Here is a 19,297-nt window from a genome sequence, read left to right as displayed (position 1 = left end):
CACCTGTGAACCAGCTGTCTCCAGTCTTTCCTGACTCAGTGATAAAGTAGCACATCATCTGCCCCAAACTGTTGTCTCCACATCAGATCAAAGCTTTAATTTATTAAGTTGTTGTGAAAGTGGCTTTCACTGGTTGCTCTTCTCTGAAAAAGGAAAGTTTGACTTTGATAGCTGGTCTGAGAATATGATGATGGCTGTCACTTTGACATGGGTGACTCCTTGGTGCCAACACGATCATAGGCACAAAGGTGACAGCTGGTCGCCAAAATGCTGAGATTACTTTCTATCATATTATCTAAAAGAACACTCAAAAACTTACCACAAGAGAACTCCCAAACTGCCAAAACGATGACCAGGGATCTGTACGCTAGGATGTGGCGTGTTATGGAAGGTTCCTGACTGCCACGGGCATTAGAGATACTCGGAAGCGTGGGAGGACATGGAAACCAATCAAGTTGCTCCTCCGTGTGGTTTGTTCTGTGCGGGGAAGGATGCGTCCCCTCCTCGGTGAAGCCCACAGACGGCAGGGGGGTTTCTTTGCTCCTTCTACCTGGGTCTGTGCTGCAACCACACTGCCTTGGTCTGCGGCGAAGCCAAAAGCGTGTTTGATGGTACAGGACTCGAGGCTCTCTTTGTCTCTCTTTTTGCTAAGGTGAAATGTGAAGTAGGAGCCCCAGAGACTCAGTCCCTCATTTTATACCCTCCTTAAAAGTATTCCCTGAGCCCGAATTGCAGGCCAGGCTGTGTCGTCTGAGCTGGAATACCCCCAACAAATGGTAGCAATGAAATGTGCAAGTTTTATCTAATCCAAGGCAGATAATGTTGCCGGGAGATTAGAGGCAGAATTCTTTCTTGATTAAGACAGATAACTCTGTCTCCTGATGATCCAGGCATCCAGAGTGGGTAAGGACCAAAGGGGAAAGCTGTATGTAAACTACCCAGCATGCCTGAATAGTCACAGAAAGAGGGAGCACAGGGCCCACAGGCGAAGAGAGACCAAAGCTGTCACAGTGGGCGACAGCCTTGAAGGTGATCAGTGGACAGCAGGCTATCTCCTCTGCCCTGTCTGTTTAGCTCACCACACCACAGGTTATAAAAACCTGAAAGGAGCCCAACAGTTGACGAAAGACAGGGAGCAGCTGGTCTGTCCAGAGTAGGTAATGACAGCAGAGCGGAAGAGAAGAGGATCTTCCCGTGCCCACCTTCCCGCTGTCACATTGGCCTTGGCCAATGAATCAGACCCACCGTGTGCCGGCACAAGGACCTTTTGTTACAAAGAACAATAGAAAACAAAATTCTTCTCTGCTTACTCTTAGAAAGTGCTTGTATACATTACCTTTTGAAATTCACAATGCCTTTAGGATCTGGAAATCAGAGAGTCTTCAGATCATACACTGCAGAAATACATGAAAAAAAGAAACCTTTCACATCGACTAAAAAGTTAAAGCACAGGGTGAGGAGAGCAGCCTCTTGAGCCGAAGAATCAGGATGGTCAATCCTGTGTCAACCTTTCTTGACTCAACCACGGGTTAATGCGATTCAACAAATATTTGTTGAGCATGAGCTCCGGCCGGGCTCTGTAAAGGGCACAAAGATGGAATGGGAGGCTACAGATGTATATAGAATTAGAGAAACAGGAGAAAGAAGGGAGAAAAGAGGGAAGGAGGGGTGGAGAGAGAGTTGGGAATTGCTTTAGAGATGGTTGTTAGTATTGTCCTTTCATTTCCACCAAAGTAACACTTCTAATTTAAAAAGTTAAAGTCCTGCAACCCACCCACCCGAGATGACCAGTATAATAACTGATCTAACACAGAATCATTGTCTTAATGTCTAATCTGAGCCAATTCATCCTACTTCTCTTGCTTCATTCAATCTCCTCTAAAAACTAAGTGAAAGGGTGAAAACGGCAAGTAACCAAAATAACCAATACTAGAGAATTTTTTGGATAAATTCAAGTGTAATTATGCAGTGAAATACCACGTGGGGATTTTGTTACTGAATATGAACAGTAGGCAAGGTGTCTATGATATAGTACGTGAGGAAGGCAGGTTACAAAGGGTTGCCCTTTAGGATGCTAGAGCATTCCAGCTTTTTCCAGTTTCTTAAAGAAGTCATAATGCCTCCACCACAGGGCCCTTGCATACACAGTTTCTTCTTCCTAAAATGCTCTCCTATGACCCCTTCATCTGGTTTTTCATTTTTATGTCTCAAATCAAAGACCACTCCCTCTCAGCATTTGTTAAAGCTTATGCATGTTGTTTCAGTAGTAATCTGTGCCCTAGATGATAAAGTCTATAAAGATAGAATTTGTCAGCTTTTGCTCGCCATTGCATCTCCAGAATCTGGAACATAATAGAAATGTAATAAATATTTTTTGAATGAGCCAAAGTTAATTTTCACATCCAGAAAAGAAATATATTACCGTAAAACTGTCTTTTTGCAGAGTTTTCCTATGTTTCTGAATCCATGAATGAAAGCCAAGTATATTTCAAGTTGATTAAATTCAGTATGACAAAATTTTCCAGACTGATAGAGCAGATAATTCATTTTAATTAGAAAACCTTGAAGTCTTGAAATTAAGTTCTTTTCATAATGGAGCATAAATGTGGAAGTAGGACCTACTGGGAATATTTAGTAATGGAATGTTTAGTAATACAGGCCCCATATTTAGACAGTAGAATCGTAACATTTTCAAGTTCAAACTCCTTCATTTCATTGCAAAGCTGAAGCCCAGAGGCACCCAGTGAATCACCCAAGGTTGCACCTAACCATAAAGGAGAATAACTCCCAGTTCCAGTTGTGAAATCAGAAGAAACTCAGAGGAACAAAACAGGAAGGTAAAATAATGAAAAGAAATTCTAGATACAGGGGAATGTCTGAAAATGTCCAGTAGACTAGTATACAGGTCTCTAGCTTAATTTCTTCTCCGTATAAAGAATGCCTTTTTGAAAAAGAAAAATACGTGTGTGTGTGTGTGTGTTTCCTGATGTGGGACGATCTAAGTGGCACCATCGAGAGCCCAGTGCCTTCTGGCATCTAGCAACAATGGCTGGCACAATATAGTTGCTCAAAATATTTTTCAAAGGAGTAATGAGAGAATGAATGAATGAATGAATGAGTGGGCATCTCATCCTTAGACTCCCCCAAATCCCCCACTTGCTTGCTCATGTCTGAAGATCGCGTATCGGTGAATGGTAGCACCCTGCAGTAGCCTGAATGATGCTCTCCCTCCAAAAGATATCCATGTCCTAATTCCTGGAACCTGTGAATGTTACCTGATATGGCAAGAATGGGATTTCGCAGATGTGACAAATCATGGGGAGATTATCCTGGATTATGTAGGTGGGCTCTTGATGCAATCACATGTACCCTTATGAGAGGGAGGCAGAGACATGGATATTTGACCTACAGGCAGAAGAGAAGTCAGTGTGACCAAAGAGGCAGAAATTGGAGTGGTGTGGTCCCAAACCAAGGAATACAGCAGCCAGCAAAAGCTGGAAGAGGCAAAAAATGGATTGCTCCCCTCTGGAGGAAGCATTGTCCTGCCAGCACCTTGATTTTCACCCAACGATATTGATTTCAGCTTTCTGGCCTCCAGGACCGTGAGTGTATAAATTTCAGTTGTTTTATGCCACCGAGTTTGTGGTCATTTATTACAGCAACGACAAGTACACATTTTGGTCCTGGGAAGTGAGATGCTGCTGGAATACATAGCCAAAAATGTGGAAATGGCTTTGGACTGGGTAATGGATAGAAGCTGGAAGAATTTTGACACGCAAGATAGAAAAAGCTTACATTATCTTAAAACAGTCTGTTGGTAGAAATGGATGTTAAAGGTGCTGCTGGTGAGGACTCAGGAGAAAGTAAGGAGCGTGGGAGAGAAAGACTACGTCATGTTAGAGAATACATACGTTATTGTAAACATAATGTTGGCAGAAACTTGAGCTTTAAAGGCCCCGCTGGTGAGGACTCCGAAGGAAATGAAGAAAATATTTTTGGAAACGGGAGGAAAGAAGATCCTTGATCTGTAATGGCAGAAAGTCTGGCTGAATTATGTCCTGTAGTTTAGTTACATGGAAAGCAGAGCTTAGCAAGCAATGAACTTGGATATTGGGCTGAAATTTCCAAGCAAAGTATTGAATATGCAACCTGGTTTCTTCTTGTAACTTGTAATAACATTTGAGAGGAAAGAGAAATTGAGAGGAAAACTGCTAAGCAAAACCAAAACTGGACTTGATGCATTTGGGAGATTTTTATCCAATCCAAACTGTAAAGGATGCCCAAATTAGGAGATTGACTCTGAGGAAAGAAAGCCATGAAGAGAAAACCAAGGGTGTAGCCAGAATAGTCTTTGGCTAGTGCCATGGAAGGATGGAAAGGTCAGAGTATTCTCTCGCACAAAGGGTCTCTTGAAGATATTAAGTGTATGATTCGTGGATCCCCTCAACCCTGGAGCAGAAACCAGGGGTAGATATGAGATCATCAGGAAGGATCTATGGAGGAGCATCTTGTCCAACGGCATGAGTCCCCTTGATATACACTGGAGACTCAGAATTTTTAGATTACGCAAGCAGAAATGATGCCTGTTTGACCCCAAGGGACAGAAGCAGGACACAATGAAAGAAGGCTGCTGGACTCTGCAAATTCCACAGGCAGGGTAATACAGTTTTGTTAAGGCACCCCGTTCGTGATAAATTGTTGCAGCAGCCATAGGAAAGTAATACACATTAGGTGCTCAACAAGACGTTTTTGGGTTTTTTAATTAAGTTTAGCATTAATTACATCAAAATGAAATGTCAGACGGGGAGTATTTGTGATATATGTATTTTATGATGTATCAGGCATAAAGACTACTTATGAAAGAAACACCCATGTACCCACCAACCAGTTTAGGAAACAGAAATTGACATTACCTTTGAGTCCCCCGTGCATCTGAGAGCATCACCCCCTTACTTTCCCGCGGAGGTAATTACTCTGTTGAATTCAGTGTCATTCTCTTCTTCTTTATTTTTTTAGATGTGGGTGTAGCTCTGTGTTTGCTTTTTATTTTGCATGGTTTTAAATTGTACAAAGAAAATCCTCCTATAAGTTTTGTTCTGTGACTTTTTTTATTTGCTTGACATCAAGATGCTTCGTGCAGCTGTAGTCCATTCATACTGACTGCTGCATAATGTGATATTATAAAGATATACTAGCACTTGTTAATTCTTTAAGCGACAGGTATGTAGACTGCCTCCAGCTCCAGGCTCTCCTGAACTGTGTGTGCTGCTATGAACACTGTTGTACATGCTTCTTGGTACACGGGTGTAAGAGGTTTACTAGGGTATATGCCTCCGAGTAGAACTGAGTCATGGTGCACGAGTACCTCGCCCTTACCAGACGGATTGCTGTCCAAAGTGCTGGTACAAGAACTTGAAACTCATTCTCACGTAGCCGGCTTCTTCATCTTTTACCCTCCCAACATAGATTGCTTCTATAATTTATCTGATACATAAGCATATTTGCCTTTAATCTCTCTGGTATAGGGGATACTTATGACTAACTCTTGGGTTCTTGGTCATCTTTATCTGTGCTGGTCTTCCATGCTCTTCTTGGTAGAGGTGAAAGAGCTCAGGTATTCAATGACTAGACTCTGGAACCAAAACGTCTGGGCTCAATGCCCAGCTGCGCCACTTACTAGCCGTGTGACTTTGAGAGGGTCACTTAATCTCTCTGTGCCTCAGTCACCCCAAGTGTAAGCTGGGGAAAACAGCAGCACTTACTTCAAAGAGATGTTGTAAGGATGAAATAAGTCGATGTGTGAAACACTTAGAAGAGCGCCAAGCAGACTAAGCTCTATGTAGGTGGTTGGCAGGTTGCTGTCGTTCACACCACCGTTCTCCCAGAGAACAAACATACGCAAAAAGTCAAACGCTCTCAGCAGGATACTGCCTCCCACCCAACAGAAGTGATCAGATTCAAGCACTCACGTTTTCATGTCAGCAAATCGAAAACTCTTTCCCTGTGCCTACCCTTCGCTCCTGTGTGACAGCAGATCCTCCTGTCAAATTAGACCCTCCCACGGAGCTCCGGATTCCATCCTGCTTCCCCAGAACTTCCAATGCAGTCATCTTACTAATCTCACTGTCCATGTGACCGTTCTCATCACACGTGGACATTCCCTGGAATCTTCTTCTCTTAAAATGCAAACTCCCTAGTCTCCACGTCCCCCCAACCTTAAGCTACTTCCCCTTGTCTTTAACTCATAAAAAGAATTAACTGTAGGCCAAAAAAAAAAAAATTGTTCATAATTGCTCTCTGCAATCTCTGTATCTTCCCCCATGCTGCAGCATTCACTGGGAGTGGTCTCATCAAGGTCACGTCTATGCTGTTGAATCCCACAGATGTCTCCATCCTCTCCTAATGGCCCTCTTGGATGTGACACCTGCTTCTTGAAATGCTCTTGGCCTCCATTACACGTCATTGGCGTCCCTCCCACCTTGACTGTCCTGCTCAGGCTGACCCTGCTCTCTTCTCTTCCTACATTCTCTCCCTAGATGAGTCTGTGTAGTCTTGTGTTTTTCAAAACTTTTCACATGCTGATGAGCACCGGAATCTCCAGTCCCGACTCCTCTGTTGAGTTCCAGACTCGCGAACGTCAACTATTTATCGGACGTCATCTGGATGTCTAATAACAATGACAGCCAAGCAACAGTCACGCAGGCTTGCTTTCTTTTTTTAGACATGACAAACTTGCTCCCACCTTAGAGCCTTCACACTTTCTGTTCCCTCTGCCTAGAATACCCTATGAATACCCCTTGCCTTTCTGACCTCTCCTAGTCATTTGGATCTTTGCTCAAACATCGCCTTCTCATCAGGCCCTCTCTGATCACTCCCATCCAAAGTAGCCCCTCGATCTATCACGGTATCCTGTTCTTAGTGCCTTTAAACATGTCATTATTAGAAATCATCTCGTTTCTTCATCTGTTTACTGCTTTAGGTTGATTCTCCTTGCACCCTCCTCTACTCCCACTAGGAAAGTGCCTTTTAGGGGAAAGCATGTGCTGTGAGACAGCATGAGATACAAAGCCTTCACTTTCCACAGATAGGAGGAAGACACAGTTTACAGGTGACAAGTTTATATAATGCTTGGGAACATAAAACAATGTGCCAGGCATTCAAAGATCCCGGGGACAGAGTGATGAGGACAGATAAGGGGCATCCTGGAACATCTGGCACGTAGTAGGTGTTTAATAAACAGCTGCTGAATGAATCGATTCATTTTTGTCCATAGAAATTACAGCTGATGAACGAAAGACAACAGAAACATTCTAAAGATTCTTCTAGCGTTCTTGTATTGCCAGTTTCTGAGGAAAAGTACACAATTAGTGGATATGGATGTGGACACACTAAAGGTATTCGGCAACCAGGAAACTGAGAGAGTACTGACACGTATGTACCTGTGCATGTTATCACTTTGTGCTATGGTTCTGTGTTCCCAAACATTCCATAAAGGGTGTGTTTGCACCTGAATTTCTGATTTAGCTGTAAGATATAAAAATTCTACAGAGACAACTTGCTTTAGTTCTATCAGAAGTGACTTAAAAGCAACAATAGCATTCCAGTTATCCCTTGATGTTGGCATCCCTAGGATGAAAAGAACTATCTGGAAGTGAATTCCTATGAAAAAGGCAGAAGAGATGTGAATAGGACAGTATCTGTCCTGGGAAGTTCAGATTCAAAATGTGTTTCTTAAGGTAGGAACTGTATGGGAATCCGTCCCAAAATAACATCTCCATTTGTTATAGAAGATAGAAAATGGTTTCATAGACTTTGTATAAATAGATCTTCAATATCTGATGGCTTTCTCTTACAAGGATAGCTTTTTATTAACTTTGCTCCCTGAGAACTGTGTTTTCTGAGCCACCCACTTTTTCCCCGGGCTGCATTAATTCTTTCTCCCCTTACCCCTCCCACTTTAGGTCGGACTAATGGATACACTGGAGAAATGAGTAACTGAGGCAAACATCTTTTATTTGTGGTTAGGCTGACATAGTTCCAAAAAGTAAACACAATCAATGAAACACCAACAAGTACCAGAGGAGGTACTCTGGCATCAGTAGAAGGCACTGAAAGCTTGACGTGGATCTTCATGTACAGACGCCTGTTTGATCCTGTCAAATGAATGTGCCATATTGGGAGTATGACAATTGGGAGGCCAGAGCAGGAAGAACCAAAGCCTCTTTTCCACTGGGTCAGGCAGCCAGGCTCCCCGGGGGGTACTGATCACAGATAACAGGAAGGTGACTGTGACGATAGCAAGGACAGCAATCCCAGCTCTGACAACGATGCTGATGTCACCACCAGTCTGACAGGATCTATAGACCCTTGGGGTGCTTCTCAAGCATCTGCTCGTCCCCAATCCAGTCCTTGGACAGGCCACCACATCCACTTTCACAAAAATGAATCTAATGCATTCGGTCACCACCAAAAACACACCAGTTCTGGTTTTTGCTAATTTGGAAACCAGTAAAAAATACTATTGCATCATTTTGGAAATGAGCCCAAGCTAAGCTACAAGAAAATGTATTGTTAAAAAACACACATGGGTACTTTTAGTGGTATGGCTTTAAAACCCTGTGCTTGGCCATAAAAAGCCTTACAAAGTTAATGAATAGCAATTTTTTTTTAAAAAGAGGAAAGTATTTTACTAGACAGAAATTAGTTTAAGACATATCAAAATCAAATTTTATGCAAACGCCCTCAGAAAAACTGAATTACATAATTAAAATGTTAACATACAGGGTACTTTTTACAAATTAATAATGAATGTGTTAAATTACTAGATACTAAAGATATGATTTGAAAACTAGAGCTGTTTCAAAATACTATATTCAAATCTCATTTTGTAAGAACCCAGGGAAATTACTAAACCACCATGCTGCCTTTCCACTAGGGTTTCACGGTACACTGGGGGGTCTATTATGAGCCAGGAGAGAGTCGTTAAGTAACATTCAAAGAAAAATAAGAGTAAAACATCAGGTACAAATTAATTCACTTCCTGAGACTGCCACAGAACTCACAGACTTGAATAAAGCCCGACAACATTGTTTTTAAATATTGAGAACACTATTTTCTGGCAGAATCCAGCACACTTTTGTGTTACAAGTAGGTCATAAAGATAGGGCTTCGGGGAGAAATAGAACAGAGATGAACCTCTAAAGAAAGAAATAGAAAGCTCTAGCAGAAGACTTCTTATTCTCTTTTTATGAGGCACCAACAGAAAAACAGATAAAACATAACAACCCTGATTATAGACTACGGGGGACTTCGTATCTCGACTTTTATGATGTTTGATGAATATTTAATACAGCATTATTCCTACTGAATAACCAGAAAATAATTTTCATCATTAATAATATGGTTAAAAAGTTCACATCATGGTAATACCCATGTCAACGGATGTTGCCTCTTCTATATATATATATATATATATATACACTAGAATATATATATTCTATATATATATACACACTGTAGAGTGGGTGTGTGTGTGTATATATATATATATATATACACACAGTCATGTCTTGCCAGTCTCATGCCCATCTGACACTTTATAATGAAGAGAGAAAACAGGAAGGAGACTTCTGGTACCATTTATTTTTCTGTGACAGTAATAAAGCTGCTGTATCACAGCTTGAAAAATACACAGTAATCACTGTATATTACAATAACCGCATAATGCAAAAAGCAAGTGATTTTTCCCAGAAAAAAAAAAATCTGTTTCCCCTACGACTCTGTTTCTTCCCCCCCCCTTCAAAAAATACCATATACATAATTTCCACCTAAAGTCAGAGTCTCCCAATGCCATGTGGCACGTGGAAGCAATGTGGTCACAGCTCGCAGGACGATGCCAGCCTCCACTCCGGTCTCGTAACCAAACTGTGCTCATAGGCCAGCACGCTTTATAACTCTTCCTTAAAGCCTTTCTGTGTCTCCTGCCTGGCTTTGTCTTCCTCACCGGGTGCCAACCACGTGAAATATACCTTTACCGGATCGATGTTCCAGTGTTTATGGAAAGATATGGGAATTTGGTGAGAAAGGTAGTCCCTAGGATAATCCACGGGCCGGGCCTGCGAGAAGAGAAACAGAGGTTTATGCTCTCTTAGCACCGAAAACAATTTTGCTTCAGAATAGCATTTGAATTCATGAAGTGACTGCTTTTCTTCAATATTTGATATTGGCTATGAGAATCTAAAAGCAAGCAAGAAAATCTTTTCCACCACCCTCCCTCTGACTCCAGGCTCCCTGCTTTTGTATCTCCGATTACTTAAATATTCCAAATGCACCACTTTTTGCTTCTGTGTTCCACAGACCTCTAGGAGATCCCTCAACCATGATAAATATAAAAAGCTTTCCTTGGTAAGTCATTTAAGTCACTATTATAATGTGCAAAAAAGGGCAGAAAAACTGCTATTTCCCAGGCCTCTCGAAAGAAATTCTGGCCATATGTGGTGTGTGTGTGTGTGTGTGGTAGGGCAGGATGAAGAGTTCTCAGGGTTCCCCTGGCCTGTCCACTGACCTGATGTGTAATTAGGCGTAAGTCTCTCAGAGTAGGAAAATGTGGAGCTCATCAGGGAATCAGGGAGAAGGATAAAGTATCTCGATGCTCTCTTCCTATCTAGATGTCTCGTCTGACTACAGAAATGTGAAGAGACACATTGAATAACTGGAAACAGTTTGCAAGAGAGCCAAAAAAACTTTTTGCATTGTCATCGTTACAATATCCTCTAGAACTTAAATGATGTTTAAGCAGAATCAGACATAGCCTAGAATGACTGAGATTGAAGTAACCTAGCAGCTATGGAAGGAAACTGAAACCAGATACTATTTCGTTTACTCTAAACAAAGTATCCACCTGCTCTCAAGGCTTGTTTACAGATTTATATCGCCCATCTGTGTTATACGGTCACTCACTGGGTTATCAATACTGAAACAGTCTTGGCTTTATTAAACCCAGATAGGATACACTTTTAAAATGTTTCATTTTTTTATTTTTGAGAGAGCACAGCAAGAGGGGTGGGGTAGAGGCTGCGGGGGTGTGGGGGGGGTGGGCAGAGGATCTGAAGCAGGCTCTGCACTGACAGCAGAGAGTCTCATGCTGGGCTCCAACTCACGGACTGTGAGATCATGACCTGAGCCAAAGTCAGATACTCAACCAAGCCACCCAGAGGTGCCCCTAAGATACATTTTAAAAACAAGTCTTCTCTAGGTTAAAATTGTATTATATTTCGCTTAAAATGCCTGATATGAATACTTAAACTCTCTTAAATGGTTTACAGAATACCCTCATTAAATTTTATCTCATTCATTCAACCCTTGAGACAACCTTGCGAGATGATCAGGGATTTGTCACCAATTTATAGATGAGAAAACAGAGCTCACAGAGATTGTAACTTTCTTAGGGTAACCTGACAAACCAGGAATGGAACGGGGGTGAGAGCAGGTCCCCGGCTCTGATCCTAGTCCAGCGTCCTCCCAGGGCAGTGCGGCTGGTCCTCATTCCGTTGTGCCACAGGCTGGGCACATCAACAGTGCCTTTACTGCCCTGGCCTCCTTGGGAGGCTTTATCCAGGAATGGCACAAATATTCCACTCACATGAGGGTTCAAACAATAGTATCTGCAAAGAAGCCTTCAAAATAATGTGAAGGGGGAGGGGCGCCTGGGTGGCTCAGTCGGTTGAGCGTCCGACTTCAGCTCAGGTCACGATCTCACGGTCCATGAGTTCGAGCCCCGCGTCGGGCTCTGGGCTGATGACTCAGAGCCTGGAGCCTGTTTCCGATTCTGTGTCTCCCTCTCTATCTGCCCCTCCCCCGTTCATGCTCTGTCTCTCTCTGTCTCAAAAGTAAATAAACGTTAAAAAAAAACCAAAATAATGCAGGGGGAGAACTTCCATACCAGCCATTTATTGTGCTTTAAAAATTCTAAGTGCTCATGGGGTTAAAAATCTAAGAAGGAAATTTTAAAGGAAGAGGGAAAACAAAAATATACATACTGGAATAAAGTCTAACAGAGGTGAGAAAGTTTTGAATATTAGCTGAGGGGATTCATATATGATGTTTACTTGCAAGGCCTTCTGAGAGTTTACTGGCGTGGAAGAAAACTCAGGAAAAACATACCCTCAGTTCAATTCTCAGATAACTCCACAGTTGTTGATGGTCCCAGAAGAAAGAAAGAAAAACAGTGGAAACAACTCTTGGCTCGTTTTTCACATTTAAAAATGAACTGTTAGAGACACAAATGCATCTCATAGGAAAAAAATTAATCCATAATATCTTTCCCTGTATTCATGCAGATTTCAGAAGTGATTGCATTTGTATCTTAGGGGCCATGGATACGAGCGAAGGGCTGGCTTACAAAGTTATTAGAATGGGCTAATCATTTCTGGAAAATGCAGTTATGAAAAACAACAAAACAAAACTAGAAAAGCGAAAAGAGGCATCTGTAACACCAAGAAGTCTAGATGGACTCTGAGAATCACATCTCGTTGCTCAAAATGCCAAAAGGAAGTACCAAACAGTCAGGGCCAGGAGTGTGGGAGGAGGCCTTAAGAACAGACGTGGAGCATGATGGGAAGCTGTGCACAGGGAGAGAGATGGCTTAAACTACACAAGAAGGACAAACTTGGGGTGAAATCAAAATTTAATCTGTAAATATTAGAGCACACTGAACAGCAATAAATGGAGATTAAAATTGTATTTCTTCAGACAACACATTTTTATGGCTATATTGACATATGATTTACATATACAATTCACGCACAGTAACAGTAGCTTGAAAATTTTTAGTAAACGTCCATATTTAGGCAACCACAACTCCAGTTTTAGAAGGCTACAATCATTCTCCCAAATTCCCTGGCATTCATTTTAAGTCAATCCTCACCCCTACTGGCAGCCGCAAGAAACCACTGATTTGCTTTTTCTTTATAGTACTGCCTTTTCCAGAAATTCCTTATCAGTGGAATCATATACCACGAATGTTTTGTGGCTGGCTTCCTTCACTTAGCACTGCTGCATGTATCATAGTTCATTACTTTTATTATGAGCAATATTACATTGAGTGGATATACCACACAAACAACACACAGTGATTATCACACAGCTTTCATGGGTCAGGAGTCTGGGCACAGCTTAGCTGGGACCTCTGCTTCATGGTCTGTCACAAGATTGTAATCAGGATGTCCAGCCCAGGCTCTACGATCTCATCGGAAGCCTCGACTAGAAGATCCACTTCAAGCTCACTCTGGGGTTGCTAGTAACGTTCAGTTCCTTCTGGACTAGTGACCTGAGGGCCTCACTGCCACGCCCAGCCCCCTGCAGCTTGCTTCAACAAAACTTGCAAGCCAAGAAGGAAGTAGGGAGAGTCTACAAGAAAGTTGGAGGTCACAATCCCTTGTAACCGAATTACAGAAGAGACCCCCCATCACCTTTTCCATACCCAATGGGCCCACACGCCAGAGAGGGGAATACACGGCGTATGAATGCCAGCAGGAGGGGACCAGTGAGACTGTATGTCAAAAATTGCCTACCACATATATGTTTAACTTTTTAAAGACCACCAAAACGTTTCCAAAATGAGTGTATTTTATATTCCCAGTAGAGGTCCAGCTTTTCCACAGCCCCACCAACACCGGGAAGAGTTGTCGTTCGGCTTAGGGCCATTCTAGGCGATGTGATTTTAGTCTGCATTTCCCTCATGACGAACAAGGTTGAGCATCTTTCCACGTGCTTATTAGCCATTCATGTATCTTCGTTAGTGAAATGTCTGTTCAACCACTGGCCCATCTTAAACTCAGTAGTTTATTTTCTTGTTGACTTGCAAAAGATGATTATATAATTCTGGATTCAAGTCCTTTACCAGATACGTAATTTAGAAACATTTCTCTCCGTTATGATTTTTTTTCTTTCTCTTCATGATATCTTTTAAAGAGCAAAGGCTGGTTTTTTTTTTAAGTTTCATAAAGTCCAATTTATGAATTTTTCCTTCTGTGGAGCATGCTTTCGATGCCATATATCCTTGCCTAAATAAGGGTCACAAAGAATTACCCCTACGTTTTTCCCCAGCAGTTTAGTTTTAGCTCTTATATTTTGTATATGATACATTTTGAGTTAATTTTTGCGTGAGGTATGAGGGAACGTTCCAAGTTCATTTTTCGTGGGTGGAAATATATAATTGGTCCAGCACGACCGGTTCCACATCCCCACTGAAGTGCCTGGGCATCTTTGTGAAAAATTAGTTTACCATAAATGAGAGGGTTTATTTCTAGAATCTCTATCCTGTTCTTTGATATATTTTATATATATGTACATATATATATATTTCATTGATATTTTTATATATATATTTCATTGATATTTATATATATATATTATATATAATTATATATAAAATATACTACTTGCACCTTGTGTTGATTATCATAGCTTTATAGTGAGTTATGAAATCGTTGAAGGGTAAATTCTCCAATTTTGATCTCCTTAAGAATTGTTCTGTATTTCCATACACATTTTAGGATCAGCTTGTCAATTTTTTACAAAAGAAGACTGCTATGATTTTGATATGGATCACACTGAATTTATAGATGAATTTGGGAAATGTGGGGCAATAAAATTTCCCTGAATTTCTGTGCTCCTGTAAAAAAACCCTTATTAACCCCCAAGAAACATCTCACAGTCCATTTGTCTAGTCAATTGCTCTGATCCCAAAGAAAGTAAAACTTCCCTTATCTCTTCTTTTTTAATTTTTTTTTTACTGTTTATTTTTTATTTTTGAGACAGAGATAGAGCATGAACAGGGGAGGGGCAGAGAGAGATAGGAGACACAGAATCCGAAACAGGCTCCAGGCTCCGAGCTGTCAGCACAGAGCCCGACGCGGGGCTCAAACCCACGAACTGTGAGATCATGACCTGAGCGGAAGTCGGACGCTCAACCGACTGAGCCACCCAGGCGCCCCAAAACTTCCCTTATCTCTTGAGAAGGCCAACGGTTATATCCCTGAACTAGGTCTAGAGGGTAAGCCCCGAAGTGCCAGGAAAACCTGTACACTTTCACTCCGGGATACATTTACATTTCAAGGACAAATGAGGTATTTGCACACCAAAATGCTGACGTAAAGGAAGGGTTCCTCTTTAGAAGCAGAGAAAACAATTTTTCTTTGTCACCTGCCCGTGGGGTATCGGGCCACTCCTGTGGGACAACTGAGCTGGCCCTTAGCGCAGTGCCCTGGAGGTAAAACTAGGTCGAAGAGGCAGTGGAGGTGGGGTGGGGGTGGACACAAGATAGGCTCTTATTTACTGTGACTTGTTTATTTTTTTTTTAATTTTTTTTAACGTTTATTTATTTTTGAGACAGAGAGAGACAGAGCATGAACGGGGGAGGGGCAGAGAGAGAGGGAGACACAGAATGGGAAGAGGCTCCAGGCTCTGAGCTGTCAGCCCAGAGCCCGACGCGGGGCTCGAACTCACGGACCGCGAGATCGTGACCTGAGTTGAAGTCGGACACTTAACCGACTGAGCCACCCAGGCGCCCCATACTGTGACTCGTTTAATCTAAAAATCTCTCTCTGATCCAGAACGCTTCATTTAGGCATTCAGAATAAGTTAATTTTAAGTAAGGTGAAATAATAAAATCTATTTTACGTATTAAAACATCAGCAGAGTAAATTGCCATCATAGTGGTATTGAGTCTTCCAATCCATAAATATGGTCTCTGTCTCTTCGCTTAACTAGATCTTAATTGTTCTCAGAATTTTGTTGTACAGTATACAATGTAACTTTCTCGAAGGTTTATGCCTGAGTATTTTTATTCATTTGGATGTTATTGTGAATGACATTGTTTTCTTCATTTTTGGATTTTTTGTTGCCAAAACGGTACAATTGCTTTTGTACATTGGCCTCGTAGCCTGCAACGTTGCTAAACTCATCTATTGGTTCTAGAAGTTTGGCCCCGCCTCCGCCCTCCACCGCCACCTTTGGTGGACAGGTGGATAGGGAGGATTTTCCACATACAAGATCATATGGTCTATGGATACAGACAGTTTTACTTCCTCCCTTCCAATTTGTATCTTTACATGTATATTTTGCACCTTATTGCACTGGTTAGAACCTCTGAGTATAGTGCTGAATAAAAGCGGTGAGACAGACATCCCTGCCTTGTTCCCAGTTTTGGTACGTTATAGATTCACTTTATCAGATTGAGGTTTTCTCTTCTATTTTGTTGAGAGAGGCTTTCTCTTCTATTTGTTTTTCACTTTTCTATTTTTTTAATATGAAATTTATTATCAAATTGGTTTTCATACAACACCCAGTGCTCATCCCAACAGGTGCCCTCCTCAATGCCCTACACCCACTTTCCCCTCCCTCCCACCCCCCATCAACCCTCAGTCTATTGTCAGTTTTTAAGAGTCTCTTCTTGTTTGCCTCCCTCCCTCTCTAACTTTTTTTTTCCCTTTCCCCTCTGCCATGGTCTTCTGTTAAGTTTCTCAGGATCCACATAAGAGTGAAAACATACGGTATCTGTCTTTCTCTGTATGACTTATTTCACTTAGCATCACACTCTCCAGTTCCATCCACGTTACTGCAAATGGCCAGATTTCATTCTTCTCATTGCCAAGTAGTATTCCATTGTGTGTATAAACCACAATTTCTTTATCCATTCGTCAGTTGATGGACATTTAGGCTCTTTCCATAATTTGGCTATTGTTGAGAGTGCTGCTATAAACACTGGGGTACAAGTGCCCCTATGCATCAGCACTCCTGTATCCCTTGGGTCAATTCCGAGCAGTGTTATTATTGGGTCTTAGGGTAGATCTATTTTTAATTTTTTGAGGAACCTCCACACTTTTCCAGAGTGGCTGCACCAATTTGCATTCCCACCAACAGTGCAAAAGGGTTCCCATTTCTCCACATCCTCTCCAGCATCTATAGTCTCCTGATTTGTTCATTTTGGCCACTCTGACTGGCGTGAGGTGATATCTGTGTGGTTTTTTTTGTATTTCCCTGATGAGGAGTGACATTGAGCATCTTTTCATGTGCCTGTTGGCCATCTGGATGTCTTCTTTGGAAAAGTGTCTATTCACGTCTTCTGCCCATTTCTTCACTGGATTATTTGTTTTTTGGGTGTGGATTTTGGTGAGTTCTTTATAGATTTTGGATACTAGCCCTTTGTCCAACATGTCGTCTGCAAATATCTTTTCCCATTCTGTTGGTTGCCTTTTAGTTTTGTTGATTGTTTCCTTTGCAGTGGGGAGGCTTTTTATCTTCATGAGGTCCCAATAGTTCATTTTTGCTTTTAATTCCCTTGCCTTTGGAGATGTGTCAAGTAAGAAATTGCTGCGGCTGAGGTCAGAGAGGTCTTTTCCTGCTTTCTCCTCTAGGGTTTTGATGGTTTCCTGTCTCACATTCAGGTCCTTCATCCATTTTGAGTTTATTTTTGTGAATGGTGTAAGAAAGTGGTCTAGTTTTATTCTTCTGCATGTTGCTGTCCAGTTCTCTAAGCACCATTTGTTAAGGAGACTGTCTTTTTTCCATTGGGGATATTCTTTCCTGCTTTGTCAAAGATGAGTTGGCCATACTTTTGTGGGTCCAGTTCTGGAGTCTCTATTCTATTCCATTGGTCTATGTGTCTGTTTTTGTGCCAATACCATTCTGTCTTGATGATTACAGCTTTGTAGTAGAGGCTACAGTCTGGGATTGTGATGCCTCCTGCTTTGGTCTTCTTCTTCAATATTACTTTGGCTATTTGGGGTCTTTTGTGGTTCCATACAAATTTTAGGATTGCTTGTTCTAGCTTCGAGAAGAATGCTGCTGCAATTTTGATTGGGATTGCATTGAATGTGTAGATTGCTTTGGGTATTATTGACATTTTAACAATATTTATTCTTCCAATCCATGAGCATGGAATGTTTTTCCATTTCTTTGTATCTTCTTCAGTTTCCTTCATAAGCTTCCTAGAGTTCTCAGCATACAGATCTTGTACATCTTTGGTTAGGTTTATTCCTAGGTATTTCATGATTCTTGGTGCAATTGTGAATGGGATCAGTTTCTTTATTTGTCTTTCTTTCTGTTGCTTCATTCTTAGTGTATAAGAATGCAGCTGATTTCTGTACATTAATTTTGTATCCTGTGACTTTGCTGAATTCATGTATCAGTTCTAGCAGACTTTTGGTGGAGTCCATCGGGTTTTCCATGTATCATATCATGTCATCTGCAAAAAGTGAAAGCTTCACTTCATCTTTGCCAATTTGGATGCCTTTGATTGCCTTGTGTTGTCTGATTGCTGATGCTGGCACTTCCAACACTATGTTAAACAACAGCGGTGAGAGTGGACACCCCTGTAGTATTCCTGACCTCAGGGGGAAAGCTCTCAGTTTTTCCCCATTGAGGATGATATTAGCTGTGGGCTTTTCATAAATGGCTTTTATGATGTTTAAGTACATTCCTTCTATCCCGACTTTCTCGAGGGTTTTTCTTAAGAAAGGATGCTGAATTCTGTCAAATGCTTTTTCTGCATCGATTGACAGGATCACATGGTCCTTATCTTTTCTTTTATTAATGTGATGTATCACATTGATCGATTTACGAATATTGAACCAGCCCTGCAGCCCAGGAATGAATCCCACTTGATCATGGTGAATAATTCTTTTTACATGCTGTTGAATTCGATTTGCTAGTATCTTGTTGAGAATTTTTGCATCCATATTCATCAGGGATATTGGCCTGTAGTTCTCTTTCTTTGCTGGGTCTCTGTCTGGTTTGGGAATCAAAGTAATGCTGGCTTCATAGAATGAGTCTGGAAGTTTTCCTTCCCTTTCTATTTTTTGGAACAGCTTGAGAAGGATAGGTATTATCTCTGCTTTAAATGTCTGGTAGAATTCCCCAGGGAAGCCATCTGGTCCTGGACTCTTATTCGTTGGGAGATTTTTGATAACCGATTCAATTTGTTCGCTGGGTATGGGTCTGTTCAAATTTTCTATTTCTTCCTGTTTGAGGTTTGGAAGTGTGTGGGTGCTTAGGAATTTGTCCATTTCTTCCAGGTTGTCCAGTTTGTTGACATATAGTTTTTCATAGTATTCCCTAATAATTGCTTGTATTTATGAGGGATTCGTTGTAATAATTCCATTTTCAGTCATGATTTTATCTATTTGGGTCATCTCCTTTTTCTTTTTGAGAAGCCTGGCTAGAGGTTTATCAATTTTGTTTATTTTTTCAAAAAACCAACTCTTGGTTTCATTGATCTGCTCTACAGTTGTTTTTT

The 19,297-nt window shown here is 41.4% G+C and overlaps 1 protein-coding gene across 3 annotated transcripts in view; it reads right to left on the bottom strand.

The window, feature by feature from the left end:
- Positions 1 to 7,992: 7,992 nt before the first annotated feature.
- The window catches only part of B3GLCT (beta 3-glucosyltransferase), a 120,298-nt gene continuing 108,993 nt past the window's right edge, over positions 7,993 to 19,297 (bottom strand). For all 3 annotated transcript variants that reach the window (XM_047861820.1, XM_047861812.1, XM_047861830.1), the window contains one exon: positions 7,993 to 10,115. In XM_047861820.1, coding sequence (XP_047717776.1) covers positions 9,948 to 10,115 — 168 coding nt within the window. In that variant the 3' untranslated portion in view covers positions 7,993 to 9,947. The remainder of the gene's footprint in view (positions 10,116 to 19,297) is intronic.

Source organism: Prionailurus viverrinus, chromosome A1 (genome assembly GCF_022837055.1).
Source record: "Prionailurus viverrinus isolate Anna chromosome A1, UM_Priviv_1.0, whole genome shotgun sequence".
In the NCBI taxonomy this organism is placed as follows: Eukaryota; Metazoa; Chordata; class Mammalia; order Carnivora; family Felidae; genus Prionailurus; species Prionailurus viverrinus.
Note: the sequence above shows the minus strand (reverse complement) of the source record. Positions and strands in the feature narration are given on the sequence as shown.